The 15465-nt window shown below is 32.8% G+C and overlaps 1 protein-coding gene across 1 annotated transcript in view; it reads right to left on the reverse strand.

Moving 5' to 3' along the window:
- Window positions 1-2323: 2323 nt before the first annotated feature.
- Window positions 2324-15465, reverse strand: part of parp8 (poly (ADP-ribose) polymerase family, member 8) — a 102853-nt gene continuing 89711 nt past the window's right edge. The window contains exons 17-26 of the mRNA XM_088629524.1: window positions 14990-15055; window positions 14423-14490; window positions 12832-12880; window positions 10069-10181; window positions 8864-8936; window positions 6966-7035; window positions 6495-6571; window positions 5675-5744; window positions 5486-5570; window positions 2324-2845 (exon numbers count right to left, since the gene is read on the reverse strand). Coding sequence (XP_088485650.1) covers window positions 2743-2845; window positions 5486-5570; window positions 5675-5744; window positions 6495-6571; window positions 6966-7035; window positions 8864-8936; window positions 10069-10181; window positions 12832-12880; window positions 14423-14490; window positions 14990-15055 — 774 coding nt within the window. The 3' untranslated portion in view covers window positions 2324-2742. The remainder of the gene's footprint in view (window positions 2846-5485; window positions 5571-5674; window positions 5745-6494; window positions 6572-6965; window positions 7036-8863; window positions 8937-10068; window positions 10182-12831; window positions 12881-14422; window positions 14491-14989; window positions 15056-15465) is intronic.

The following is a 15465-nucleotide window of genomic DNA, read 5'->3' on the forward strand; positions in this document are numbered from 1 at the left end:
TGTAAAGTCAAGGAATCTGTAGTATGATGAAAACTTCACACATTGAGGAAAACCCACTAAGAATTTATTTCCTACAAGAAAATGTAACTAGTATGCTATATCTCTATAGTGTTTGGTGATTAAACAAATAATGCTTTTTAGAATATAACAAACTAAACAAAGTCCACAGCAAGACGTGCCAGGTGAAATTGGATGATAAAGTCCAATGTGACCGGAATATGTAATTTGCATCAAAATATTTATAATAAATAGAAGCAAAAACTGACCTTTCAGTGTTAATTAAACTGCAATGTTGTTACTTTCTTTTGAACATAATTTGATTTTTTTAAATATGTAATTATTAAAAACATTGTATAGTAGTAATAAAACATAACAGTCATGGCAAAATTGGAGAAAGCAGTTAACATATTAAACACTAATTGATGAACCCAGTACAATTTCAAACTCTTGAATTTACTCCTCCTGATTTACATATCATTAATAAACATTTATGTGTTAGGGAATGAACATAAAATGTTTTCAAGTAAAGCTACACATTTTATTTCCAGAAATAATACAGAAAAATGCCTGTAACCGATACATCAATGTCACAAACATGAAAACAAAATAGCAACAGGATATAAGAATATTCCTCCTTGCACATTACTGTTTTAAGTTTTCTAATTTACAGTTGTATTTTAGTTTAAACAGCCTTAGTTTGTATACTCAAACAAAGAAGGCTTTCTGAATAAACTCTGAATCTAAGATTAATTCAATGTAACTATTAATTAAAAAGAATTCCAAAGTGTCTGAAGTCCAAGTATTCTGAGACTTAAAGATTTGGAGATTTTTAAATCAGTGCAGAAAATTCTGTACTATCATTTTTGTCATTTTTGTCATTTTTAATGCTGGGGACAAAGTAAACTTGACAAACTTGGGTAACAAGCAAATATACATATATTACTTTTATCTCCCCCAAATATATTAATTTTGAATATACTTTTAAGTTTATTGCTTAATTGCTTAATCTAAAAAAAACCTTTAACATCTCTTACAAAAACTGGTTCTGTAGACAGAGTTCTGAAGTCTGTTTAAAATAACATTAACATGAAAAATGGGAACAATTACAGATATCAGATGTATTTAAATTCAGTCAGTGACCATGAAATAAGTAATGTTTTCAAATAAAAGGAAAGCCTGTGCCAAAAACTCATAGTCAAAATGTGAATTTCCCAATACAAGTGAGACCCGTAAAGTTATGTTGAAATATGGACATCCATAGGAGACACCAATAAAACAGCAAGTAAAATAATTGTAAATTTGTACACTTTTCAAAGATGCCTGTTCTAAGAAACATAAGTTGATATCTTCCCCATTAATGAGACTGTGGTAACTATCTTTTCTTAAAGAAGTGGCTTTGTATTTGTAGTGTCAACTAGGCATATTATTCCACTTCACAAATGGCAAACAAAAACGTTCTTTCTGGATTGGGCATGGACGCATTCATGAACTAATATTTCATAGAACAGCACAAACAGACAAATGCCAAAAATCTAAGAGGACAATTCTATATGTATTTACTATTTAAAAATGGAAACGTCATCCAATATTAACTGTATTACTAACAACAGTACTTGGGTGCCAACCTTTAAGAGATAACTGAAAATGTACTGTACACTACTAGAGAATTCAAATCATAATAAGTTCAGAGAGCTCTTCAACAGTGTGCATTCTTCCTTGTTGTTTCCCATTTGAAAAGGGAAAAATCTGACAAAAGTTAAGTATCAAGCAGCAAAGAAAGAACTGATTCGCTGACCAGTTGCTGTACACCAGCTGCTCCTGGAATACAAAGCAGCAACCATTAATTCTTGGTCTTATTTCTTTACGCACATGTGAAGGAAATCAACTATCACCGTAAAGAGGTAGGGTGAGACCTCAGATCATGTGTACCAAAAACATTTACATCACCAGCATTATCTTACAACACCAGAGCCAGATCCCAAAGGTGAACGGTGAATACACTTAACTTCCATACCACTTTGTGACAAAAACCCTTCTAGTATCTCATCAGCATTTTCTGTTGTCACTCAGCATTTTGGTTGGATTTTACATTCTTTGATTCAAAGGATCCACAAACGTTATATACTGTTAAGAGTAAAATGCCAAATTAAGGATCTTTCATTATTAAAAAGCAACATGTGGGGGATAAAAGCATTTACACAGCATTTCATTTAACATTTATTATGTTACACACAAAATTCAATTAAAGTGCATATTAATGCCTTCAAATTGATGACAAGTGGATTGCAATTAAAAAAACTCTCTCATGAATAAAACAGGAAGGTCTGTTATTTGGAATTTTATTTCACAGGAAGAAGGGAACATTTCCCAAACAGGCCAAACAACTAGAAGTTTCAAAATGGTGAAAGAAAGTGTATTACCAATTTCAATTTTTGCTAAAAATAGTAAGTAGATTGTTACTCAAACTGTAAATTCCTGAATGGCTACGAATTTCTTAGTTTCTATAGTTTATAAACTTTTTATTCAAAATCGTACTATCTTCTTAAGTCACATTCACATAAATGACATTGTTAAAGTACTAGGGGTATAAACAGTGTAGCTCTTATTTTAGATTTCAAACATACAAATGTTTGATAAGAGTGTTTCATGTGTTACAAATTAGATTGATTCACTTTTTCAGATCAAAATCCAGCTTTGAAACTGAAGAAAGTGTTTTTCAGGCAGCAAATTCATCATGATTCTCTATCCCGTTGCAGTTTGATTGCCTATGACTCGAAGTATCTCCCTATGGATACTGAGGTCCTGCGTGTTGATGCTTGAATCACCAACTTGCCCATCTTCATATCTGAAAGACAAGTAAAGGTGTTTTTACTTCAAAAGAATACATCCCCTAACTTTAGGGTATTAATTCACTTTTATTATTATTTTCATAAACAGATGCTTTATCCAAGGTGATTTATTGAAGCTACATTTATCAATTTATATTTTTGAACACAACTATTGGTAATTTATGAACATTTCTCAGTCCCAGAGTCTTAATTTCACATTTTCTAATGGCCAGTTCATATTTAAATTAATGCTATGAATAAATGTAACACTTGTTGACAGCAGTTCAGGTGGGTAGCTGCATCAGCATGCATAGGCTGCAAAGGAACAAGTAATAGGTTTATTCCATGCTGAAAAAAAGAAGAAAGAGAACACAACGTTTCGGCCGTGGAGCCCCACGGCCGAAATGTTGTGTTCTCTTTCTTCTTTTTTTCAGCATGGAATAAACCTATTACTTGTTGACAGCTGTGAAAATAGCTTAAATAAAAATATTGTAAAAGTGTGTATGATAAAAAAATAATAGAAAAAATAAAAACAAATTATTTTAAAAAATAATAGAAACAAACAGGTTTTTGTTCACATTTTAGTTATTCTCCCTACTGAGTCATCAACCCCTCAGGTCCAGTCTTGGTATCATAATCCAGATAAGCTTTGGTAACTTTACCCAGACTTCATCCATATCAGTCAATGGATCTTCACCTTTTGTTTATAGTAAATATTTTAGTGTTGATTCATAATTAATAGTGACTGTTACAGTATATGTCAGATGGAAATAAGCAAAAGAAAATTTAGAAAAGTATATTTATTTATAAGGGAGAATCATAAAACTGAGTGTGTGTGGGCTGCTGTATGGTAAGACAGCTTTTCGAAAGGGCTGTAATATGTGTACTTAGCTGTGACTTTTTAAATGTGAACCTAACATTATTGTGTTAAAATAACTTTAAAAAGTGCATAGCTTCAAGGATAGCACTGTTTTAAAAATTAAAAAGAGGAAGATTTTAAAAACTTTTCCCTTTTACTCCAAAATAACAGTAGCCTAACAGGAAGCAGTATATGAAATGTACTGTATCCCTTCAAGTGATGACATTTTTTTAAATTCATGTACTGCATGAATTGGATAGCGGATCCCCAGAATGCAGCCTACCTAGAAAAGCTGTCTGGAGAATGAGATGTTCTACCTCAACAATTAGCAGACTTGTATAGAGAAACCATAAAACCAGTTCTGTGAGGGACACACAGAAAACAGAGGGTCACCACATTGTCCCTGGAGTGTCACATGTATCTATTTGATCCATCAACTGTACAGTATGTAATAGTTTCAGACAGCAGTGGCTACAGCACGAGAATTTCCAGAAGGAAATATTAGCTAGAATAGCATATAATCCATCATCCACATCTGAGATAGTGGCAGCGGGAGTGTTTTACTTATCCACAAATACTGTTTTTTCCATTGTGTGATCCTTCAAGTCAACCCAATGTACTGTAGGATCAACTTTGAAGATCAAAACCGAAGCACACAAGTGGAAACTACAAATGTACTTACGTAGACTAAACTTAGAATAAGAAGCACTTTCTAACGTTGTGGGTTCTGTAAGTGGAACAAGCTATCCAGCCATGTTGATGTCTGAACCCTGGCTTCTATCACATAACCACCAGATGAAATATTTAAAGCAATCAGAATAACTAGATAGGCCAAATGGCCTTCTCTTGTTTGTGAAGATGCTATGTAAGCATTCTGGTAACTGCTGTGTTATTCAAGCCAACTAGTAGAGTGGAGAAAAACGTGGGAAGGAATCTGCTTTAATACAAGAACATTTTGGTGAAGTGTGAAGTCTTATTTGAGATACAGTGATGAAGTCCTTGAACCAACAGTTTTCCTGTTATTGAAAACAGAATCTAGAATTGTTCCATTTTCCATCAGAAACAACCTGTTACTACAGTAGTAGGATTATAAAGGCATGACTTCAAGAAAACAATGGTCTTAACATTGCCAAGCTTTTATCCCGATCAGAGTCTAAATGAACATCTGTGGGACAAACTCACCAATATCATCAATAGGAGACATCTGAAATCAGCCAACCTTTTTTAAGGTTGCAGATGAGGAGTGGCTGAGCTTTTTACAGGGGCTTGTCATGTCAATGTATCAACTTTGACATGACTTTTGAGACTGAGCTTGATTACTGAACTCTAAACCTACCACTGGCTCACACTGATGTTTTTTTTCTAAGATGTATGTTATTTAACCTTTTTTTGTTTCTGGTGTTTCCTTAACGTCTTTGTATTGGAGCAAATACAAATACATGCAAATACACATTTAATTGCACTTGTGCATATGACACTGAACTGAAGGACTTTATATCCAATGCAAAATTTGTGTGATGATGATTGCTTGGAGTTTTTTTTTCCACAATATCTGTGTTATTGTTTGATATCTATTTTAAATTATGTTTTTTTTTAATTCAGTGAACTGAGCATTTTTTTCTAATGTGCACCGCTGTAGATTAGTGTGAATAACAGGCATGATTAAAAAATAAAATGATTAAAAAATGATTAAAGAATACTGCAAGCATTGCTTGGGTTCACCCTGCAAGTAAATCAACCTACTTTGGTTTTATCTGTTGTGAGGAAGATGAATAAATCTCAGTAACACATTACTTACACAAAGAAAAATCTGGTACAGACATGATCTGTGTTTGGAACTACCCAGATATCGCCATGCTTGTGCAGATCAGGAGAAGTAATAACTGCAAAAAAAAACATAATTCATTTATTCAATACTTTTTTCCTTTAAATTAATAAAATCTAATTAGAAACTACATGTAAAATCAAGACTGAAACACGAACATACCTTCACATAAGGCTATGCACTTCAAATTACGGCTTTGCAAAAACTGTGGATGCTGTCCCTTTTTCTGTGACTGTGCAACAAAATAGCAGAAAATAAGTACATATTCCAATACATTTAAATGAATAGAACAAGAAGATCAGTTAAAATGAGAGCTGATCTCATTAAGCAATGGTTAAATATCTATAGAAGCACTGGTAAACATGGAGCTGCAAAATTAATTGCAAACGAATTTACAATTTGAGAATCTTGCTTAGAGTGATAGAGCTTTCATTACACACTGAAAGACGGTATAAAAATAATCAGTTTATTTGGGCTCAGGCTCTACTGCTAGTGTCCATTCCTGGAAACACAAAGCGGGCAAAATGGATTGAAGTTCCACACAACATGCTCCAGAAGACAGTATGCCAAATGTACGAGACACAGTGCTAATACCAAATACTATACTAAAAACATATTTTTTTAGAAAGATACTGTATTTATACATGAAGATACAGTAGTAAGTACTGCATCTTTAAGGAAAAGAAAAACTTACATCCCCTTTGAAAAGTATCTACACAGTCTGGCTGGGACATAAAAGACTTGCATCCATCTGCTCATCTTCACAACACTCTAATAGATCAGGTGCCTATTTTCAGCAAACTACTGACATCAATACTGTGAACACACCCAGAATGACTAAAGCTGATGCCTCAAATCATCAGTCATCAAATTTAGATACATCTTAAAAATGTATGTATAAATAAAAAAGTGAATGGGGCTTGAATTTCTGCAGTCTTCTCCCAATGAACTGTTACATATAAATATGTATACAGTATCTCACCTGTCCATTCACATTGGCCTTACTGTTTGATGCAGCGTCATCCTTAGAAGTCACTTTCTGCTGCTTTTTGTTCATCCCTACAAGTTCATAAGGAGCATTTTCAAAATCAAAGCTAATAAAAATTAAACACACATTAAATATCAAAATTAACCACACTTAATCGTGTTCTGTCAAGATCCACAGCTTCTCCATAATTTAATTTCTTATTTGATGGCCATTAATATTGATTCATTTTTACCACACACTCCAGTGTGTGACTTAAATCTTTCTTTTGTGAAGTAGTTTTGGACTGTCACTAAACACGTTATTTATGTATCCCAATGTTTTTCATTCAAAAACTAACAGTTTGGTCTTGACAGATTAAACTGTTAAACTTGCTGAACTTGTATTATACCAGTAACTTAACAGTCAATACAGAATTATGTTCCTGTATTCCGAGATTTGTCAAAGGACAAGCTTCATCATACCAACCTGAGTAACCGAAGGAAATGCTTGACAATGGGCTGAGATAGATTCCACTTCCATAGATGGCTCCATGGAGCTACACAATCATAATGGAACATTAGAACAGTCTCTTGATTGATTACTTCATTCTCCGAAAACATACTTTCTGTTGTCTTTTTCAGTAATAAAAGCAAAAGTCTCTTAGATATTGTTACATTTTAACTTCATAAATATAAGTCTTAACTCAGCAATTAAACTATTTTTTATTTCAGTTGAAGTGGAATTTTGATTTGTCCAGGTATCTCTTGAAAGTTAACTACAATCGATAAAGACACTATAAAAGTAATTGTGTGAATCAAGGAGACATGCAGGTGTTCATCTGAGAGTATTCAGTGTCTGATGTTTGTTTTAGGACTTTAAATAACTTGATTAGTTTGTGAGATTGATATATTACTGGAATTTTAATTTTTACTTCTTCTTCATCTATACTCAATTACCTGCACTCTTTAGAGATTTGCTGCTGGTTTATGATAAAAGTTCTACTTGACTATGCCTACAGTATGATAAGTATTTCTTGATAAGTCCTGAAAGTTAAATTAATACTTTGAACAAAACAATTAACTTATGATGAGTGTTTTGTCAGCATTTTTTGGCATGTTTAGTTTGCACACAGCTAGTGTTGTATAATACCCAACATGAAAAATAGAAATACATTTAAATGATTTTTTTAAAGTGAATGACAAAGCATTGATGTATTACTAGCTACAAAATAAACTCCACAAAGGAGTTTGTAAAATTTGGAGTTTTATTCAAATTATCTTACCTGCATTCTTTATAGTGTGCCCTAGTTACACTTTTGTTTTCAAAAGGATTATAGCATCCATTATCAACACTTTCCTAAATTTAAATTCTCTTAGAATAATTGCTTCTCATTGTTCTCTAAAAAATAGATTTATTCTCCTATGAATAGATACCCCAAACCTCCTTGCATCCAATTCTTGATAAGCAGTGGCATATCTATAATGTACATTAAACCTTTAAAATTTAAATGTTGCCTGCAAAGATTTGCCTTGTTCCAATAATTACATTTTTTCTCTGCATCATTTGCTGGATTAAATTAGAAATGAGGACAGTGTGCATTCATTTAGTGAATATGGGCAGTTGTAAATTATGTATGTTGGAAAGGACAAATCTGAACTGAAAAGGCAGTCGGTTACAACAGTGATGAGTTTTTTAACACTTTAATCATAACTCAAGTTTTTTCATTTATTTCCTGCCCATCCAAACTTAAAGAAATTGTTAAAAATGTATTTTATAGCTTAGTATTAATACAGACCATGTACAGCTGTTAGTTTGTTTTGCTATAAATACATTTACAACTGTTGCAAATCCAGTTAATTTCTGGCTTATCATTGTGAATTTACATATATAATATAACACTTAATAAAGAAGACACTGTGCACCGATATCAACTGTTAAATCAGTTACTGTATCTACTGGTCAATTAAAAAATATTACTTGTACGGTTTCTAGTCTTGTTCTATACTCAGTAAAAACATTCCAAAGATAAAGGGATGCACATACTGTACAAGGAAAATCTAGAAGTAGAGACCTTGATCAATTTATTCCAAAAACGGAAATGATGACAATACTGGTAATCTGAGGTAGCAGACAATTATCCATCTGATAATAACATTAAGCTGTAGTCTTACTATGGGGAAAAAAGAACATAATCAAGATGAAAAACCTAAAAACAGTATCATTCTCACTTTTGTGATAACATCATGCTACACAGTTTCTGCATGCACTGTCCATCTCTTTTCTCATTTTTCTGCCTCTATGTTTAAACATGCTTGTAACTTTCAATAAAAATGATTTTACTGGGTGTTACTGATATTCAGGCATTTATGAAAGCACTATTTTACCTGTAGTCTTGTGTTTGATGCAACTACTAAACCATTCCTCAGTATGGAGTGCCAGTTCTCTATGTGTGAACCACTGAAAAACAGAAAACAAATCCAATTTTTTTTTCTAAAGAATGTCAGTTGTGAAAGTATTGCAGTCAATAAGAAGACAATTTAAGTAGATATGTAATGGATATCACATGGCACATATAAGTATATGGAGTTAAGGATGTACAATTAGCAGTGGAAAAAACAATACTGAATTGAGCTTAGACATGTCAAGAGGTTGCAAAGTGGTCATATAATCATGTCTCCTTCAATTGCAAGCACAGCATGTTGATCAAGGCCATACATCATATTGGTCCAGGACATGTGATCCTTTATTCATCCCCATAACCAGAGGTCTATAGGATTAAGGTCAGTTGATAGTGCAGGCCAAACAAGTTATCATGTTATCATAATGTATCATGATGCAACTGCACTTGCATGCAACTACTTTTTTAGGCTGATTTGAAAGACTTTATAATGAAAATCTTGCTTGGAGGTATTATTGACAAGACGTACATATCCTTGTGTTCATTTACAGCTGCCTATTCCTCTGCATCATGCAAATCCTTAGCTTATAACGCTGATCATCATAGTATGAGTAACAAGTCTTGTTGAATAATTAGACAAAAGGTGGCAGCAAAGTCTTACAAGAAGAGCTTTATTCCAAAAAGTCTTGGCTCTAAGCAACTGTACCACACATCAATGTGTACAGTCCAATTTTTGGAAAATGTTTTTTAGTAGTTTAATTTAATAAAGATATTAGTATATCTTTTCAGGTAGATCAGGGTATGCTTGATCGTACAAGCATACCCTGTGACCTTCAAGCAAAATAGATGCACTTCTCCAGGCAGAATCAGAAGAAGCTTTTCTGTTCTAATGATATTACCATAGACATTTCTTTAAGGATACTGTATGGCATCTCAAATTGCCGAGATGTGGGTTAATCAGTGAAGAGCAAGCTTTGTGCTTGTTCGTTGTTTTTTCATTTTTTTTAAATATTGTTGACATTTGTAGAAACTCTGAGAAATCTGATGATAATGAACTTAAAGTATTTAAATATGCATAAAAAAGTTACACAAAGTTATTTTGATTTTGCAAAACCCCAAAAAATGCAATTGAAACAATGGTGAATCAATTCTTTAGAGACAGGTCCAAAAGAGAAAGGTAAGAAAACCCACTGAAATGCGAAGGTACTCCCGAAGAGTTTTTTGGCAGCTCTGAAATTGGATTCTTTGGCCGGCGGACTGCTGAGCAAAAGGAACTGGTGAGGGGTGTGCATGAACTTCAGTTGCTGTCACCAAAAAAAAAAGAGAGATGTTAAAACTTCTCAAAGAGCTTTGTTATTTTTAGATGTGCACTGAATCTCACACTTCGTGTGACTTCAGTGTCATACTTACAGCAATTAAAAATATGTTTGACAGAAACCCAAATTATCCGTGACTGGATGGATATAACAGCGTGATTTCCAAGCTGTAAATTATTCCAAATAAATCCCTCGGGGAAATTATATTTAAAAATGTTTTTTTTCCTTATACGATTTTTGCCATTATGTTCTCAAATTTTGCAAAGTGTACAGGTATAGCAAACTGAAAATAAAATAAATTGTGTATTATTTCTACATTTTTCACTTCATCCATAACATTGTGGAGTATAAATTGTATTAGTGACCTGTATTTATAGAATAGTAACATTCAATAATAATCTGCTATTTATCGTTTAAAGAAAAGAAAACGCCAACAATTATGTAAGAAAATCCATCCATTATCAGAAAGCTGCTTAGAAAGACTTCAACCTGGATGAACCAACACTTTATTGCTGGACACATACCCACAAGTTCATAGATACAGTTTAGAGACACCAAACCAGCCTAACTTAACCAGCATGTATTTGGAAGTAGGAGTAAATTGGAAAGAGCAGTCAGAGGAAAACTACACTAAAGTGAAAACTCAATAAGGTGCCCCAGACAGGAATTGAACCCAGCACCAGAGCTGTGAAGCTGTAGCTCTAACCAGAATGCCATCCAACTAAAAAAACATTCCAGATAATATACAACCCATTCTTCATTTATTTTTAAAACCCACAGAATTGTCAAAGGTTTAATAGTGTTAAGTTTGGGTTTATAGACTTTTGGTTTTGGCACTAACTGTTCCAATCTACTCCACAACTAGACTATATCAGTTTTCCTCTTCTATAGTTTTTTTTTCTTAAATTGTAGTTCTAGAAAAGAACTCCTGAGTACCTCCTTGTAACTTCCTATAGTCTGTCACAAGACTTTTTTACACTGTTCACTTTAGCTACATGTTCATATGTGTTAAAGGATTAAAATAACTGAACTGCAGCTGCTAAATAAAGTGAAAGATTACCAACCCTTTTTTTAGATGTCTTGACAGATAATAAATGTTTCCAGAGAAAACCTCATTTTCATACCTGGCTCTTTGCCAGTTATAAAAACCAGGCTTAAATCCACAACAGAAGCCTGTTAATGACAAGGTTTTACTTTCTTCTCAGTAAGAAGTTCTCACACACTAACAAGAGCTAACAGGTTTTTGTAAAGGAAACATTTTAGCCATTAACGTCACATGAGCAGTGTCTAACAAATTCTTCTTTGAATTCCTTCTCACCACTGAACCATACAACTATCAGAAGAAAAGTCTGATCCACCACTGCAAAGATTTCTCAAAATTTTTAATTTGATTCTTAATAAAGAGTTACGTTAACAACCATTGAGGTTAGTCTGTATGATGCTCTTGGCAAGAAATTACAGAAAAATGTTTCAGTTTCAAAATCAGAGCTAAACACTGCAGCTATGTAATCTTTCATCTGTATTGATGGATATTATGTAGAACTCAATAAAACAAGATATCCAAGATGAAAGGGCTTTCTTTTTTTCTTTCCAAAAAAATACTTCTTCGGTGTTATTGAATAAATTGTAATATATTCAATGCATAAACTAAATTTTCTAATTGGCTCAAAATAAACATAACTAATTTGTAATAACGAAGTAGCCTTTATGTTTCATAGCTTCCTATGTAAATACATTTAATTGTACTAGCTTTGCTTGTGCTCAAGCCACTAAATTTTTATTATTTTTCAGGTTATACAATTGGATTCAATTTTAAAAATCAAAAGTGGAGAGCTAGCTATTACTTATTAACATGATTTAATGGTCTTTAAACACCTACACAAGTATTTCCTTCCAGATAATTATGAGCAAATCTCATGCATGACAAAACAGACAGAATTTCAATACATTACTAGCATTTCCACCTTGTAGCTTGATCCCAGAAGCTAAGAAAAGCTGGACCTGACTAGTACTTGAATGGGAGACCCCCAGAGGAAAACCGGCTGCTATAAATGGCGATGGTTCACCAATTGGTGGCACTCTTCCTTCTGGATAAGAATTTCCAAACTAAGGCATCAGTATGGTGACAAGACATTGTAGTATAGATGTCTTCCTTGACTACTCCTTGAATACTTGGTAATTGAACATCTGACAGTGATTTTCATAAGAGTAAAGGTGTCCTTGTTAAATGCCACTTCAGACTTGCACAATCTATACAATTCAAATGATAATATCTAACTTATTCATCTAAGGTGCTGTATAGTGGGTAATAATAGACTGCTAACTATTATTAGCAGTCACACCACTGTGTTCATATATTATATATAAAAAAAGATTTACCTGGACAACAAAGTTTCCTTTGCCCAACTGCATATAATATTAAACATATTGTAGCATACAGTGATATCAATCATATATTATAATATAATAAACAAACCATTTCTATGTTGATATTTGCTTAATTTTATTTTGAATGAAGAAAACTTTAATGGATTTTCAGTGAACATATGTTTAGAAATCTGTTTTACTTTGCTTTTCTAAATTGTTCAACTTTGATTAAAATTCTTGTGGTAGAAACTCAAATGAAGAGGTGACTTACTCTGGGTACTGGTAGCTTGACTATGTGAGACCTGTTACTGGATATCACCCTAGAGAAAAGGAAAATTAATTAGTTCACTGGATGTTCATAGGAAGATTCCAATTTTTGTCCCTTGCTTTTCTCATTTAAACATATTCAATAAAGTAACAGCAAGCCTAACCTCAGGAAAAATAAGAGGTACATGAAAATGCAGAATTCAATAAAAAGCTTTTTTTGCTGAGTGGTTCTCGTCTTGCACTTAATCTTTTTTTCCAATAAAAAACTCAAATGTTTCCACTTTAGAATAATTTATAAGAATAACTGTCTGTCATCTAATCAAATGACATGTCAACCTGTTCCAAACAGGAAGAAAAAGTGTGTTTTTCTAAATAATTATCTAATTTTACCAATTATTTTACTTTTCCTTAATCTTTTTGTATGTCCTTGCATTCTGCTGGATGAAAAATAAATACAAATGAATTTGAATTAAACACTGCAATTAATCTTGTATATTCACTGGAAATGTAATCTAATAACACTAAAATGATTTAGCTTATTCAGTGATAAATCTTAGTTAAAGTCACTAAAACCTTTCACTTTCAGACCAGGAAATCAAGACTTCTTGTCCTTCTCTGGGCCTTTTCTGTTGAGTCTTGTGGGGTAGAGTGAACTAATGAATTATGCATAGTCTTGACTCAAAGGAAATTAAAATAGTTGACAACAAACAACATAATTCATTACAAGGAGATATTAGTAGGAGTTATTTTCAAAGGTAAGCAGCAGTTTCCAGTCCAGGTTTTCTTGGGCCAGACCACTTATGCTTTAGCTCAGAAAGACGTTAGAGAAAAAAATAACAGCAATTTCCAATACTTTATTTAATCCACACTTTTGATATTATTTCCACAGTTGCTTTTAAAGAGTTAAACACCATCCCTTACTACATAAAACATCACTTATGCCCTAACTTTACAACATTGATTTACAGGCAATCTCACACAAGACATATTGACCTATACACAAGATAAAGTCTTATCTACAGTATATCCTTTTATATGACTATTTGACCAATTAAAAACAGGCTTCTAGATACAAAGACAGTTTTGTACAACTTCACCAAAGTCTTGGGTTCTATAGTTGTAAGTTGTATAGTTGTTCTATAGTTCCAATGATTTCTGTAATACTTCTATAATCTGCCATGCTGCCTTCTGCCACCCACCCACCATCTTCATGCTACCAGCAAAACAAGAATTTTATAGAAATCTTACTGCTGTTGTAGTACTGATAGTTCACAGGGATGCAGGTTGTAAATCTAGAACTTAGCTCATGACATGCTCTGTTCCTCACCATTAGTATTACCTACTGTAGCTGCTACGTTTTACCAAGTTATGTAACAATTTGTAGAATCTGTTGATTGAAACTGTAAATTCAAGTACCAATATTTTAAGGTAATTTTATTGATTGCCTTCTGAATAGCCTTATGCAGAGTTAAAGTCTGTCTGTTTACAAGCACAGGCAAACAAAATGATAGCTATTCACACTTGGAATTCACCTTCCCCTGAAACTCCTGTCTTCAATACTCCCTAATTTTATGAAAAAACAACAGATGTCATACCATTGTAGAAGGGGGTGAGCCAATGGATCATGTTTATCCATCTGTTTCTTTATTTCCAAATATGGTGCCTGCAAAAGAAAAAAAATAAAACCTTATTTTATTCTGTGTGCTGAAAGTCTGGGCATTTTAATTATTATGTATTAATATTTAGCATTATGTTAAGTATTTGAGTATTTTAGTATAATTATATAGTTGTTTATTTAGCAAGACAAATGGGTAATAATTTAAATATAATTGTATATTTACTGATTGAATGACGTGTAAATTAAAAATGAATAATTCCGCGGTAGCTATTTATCTGACACCTATTTATAATTACAGAAAACTTGTTTCTCCTCCAAAAAAAAAATAGTACTACAAACCCTGTATTTTGTATTTTTCAATATTTAATGTATGCTTAATAACATGTTATCATAAATGACTGATCACAGACCATGGTAGTGAGATAATTTAATCAATTTGTAACTTGATAACAAAAAATGTAGCTATACTGTACATAGTAATAGTAAAGTAGTATTAAACACTAAAAACTATCGAACTATAAGTATATAAATGTTGCAGTATTACCTGTGTCATCTCTCTGATTGATGTAAGGCTATCAAGGGCTCTCATCACTCGATCATAGTCCTTCTTCTGTAATGAAAAAAAAATACCTTTACATTAGCTGTGTACAACAAGCACACCATGTAAAAATATTGTGGAAAATATTCCCTGTCCAGTTCCAAGAAATATATTAAGTTTCTCTGTGCACAGGATAGACAATAAAGGATTACACAGTAGTTTATACGTGAAAATTGAATGGCAGCAATTTATCACTACATTTCTCTATGATGTCTTTCATGAGTTTTTTAATAAAGAGTAATACACCACTCTTATAAAGTTTGTAGGAGCTACATTGTAGAAGTACATGGAGTCAAGTTACTTAGCCATTTTACATTTTGTTGTGTAAACCGTATTCAATTAATTTAAACACAACTGGCTCCAAAGTTGTAAATCTGCGGAAATCCCAAGCACAGTTAAAAATGCGTGGCTGTGCCCAATCT

The sequence above is a fragment of the Lepisosteus platostomus genome, chromosome 4 (genome assembly GCF_059453375.1).
Source record: "Lepisosteus platostomus isolate fLepPlt1 chromosome 4, fLepPlt1.hap1, whole genome shotgun sequence".
Lineage (NCBI taxonomy): Eukaryota > Metazoa > Chordata > Actinopteri > Semionotiformes > Lepisosteidae > Lepisosteus > Lepisosteus platostomus.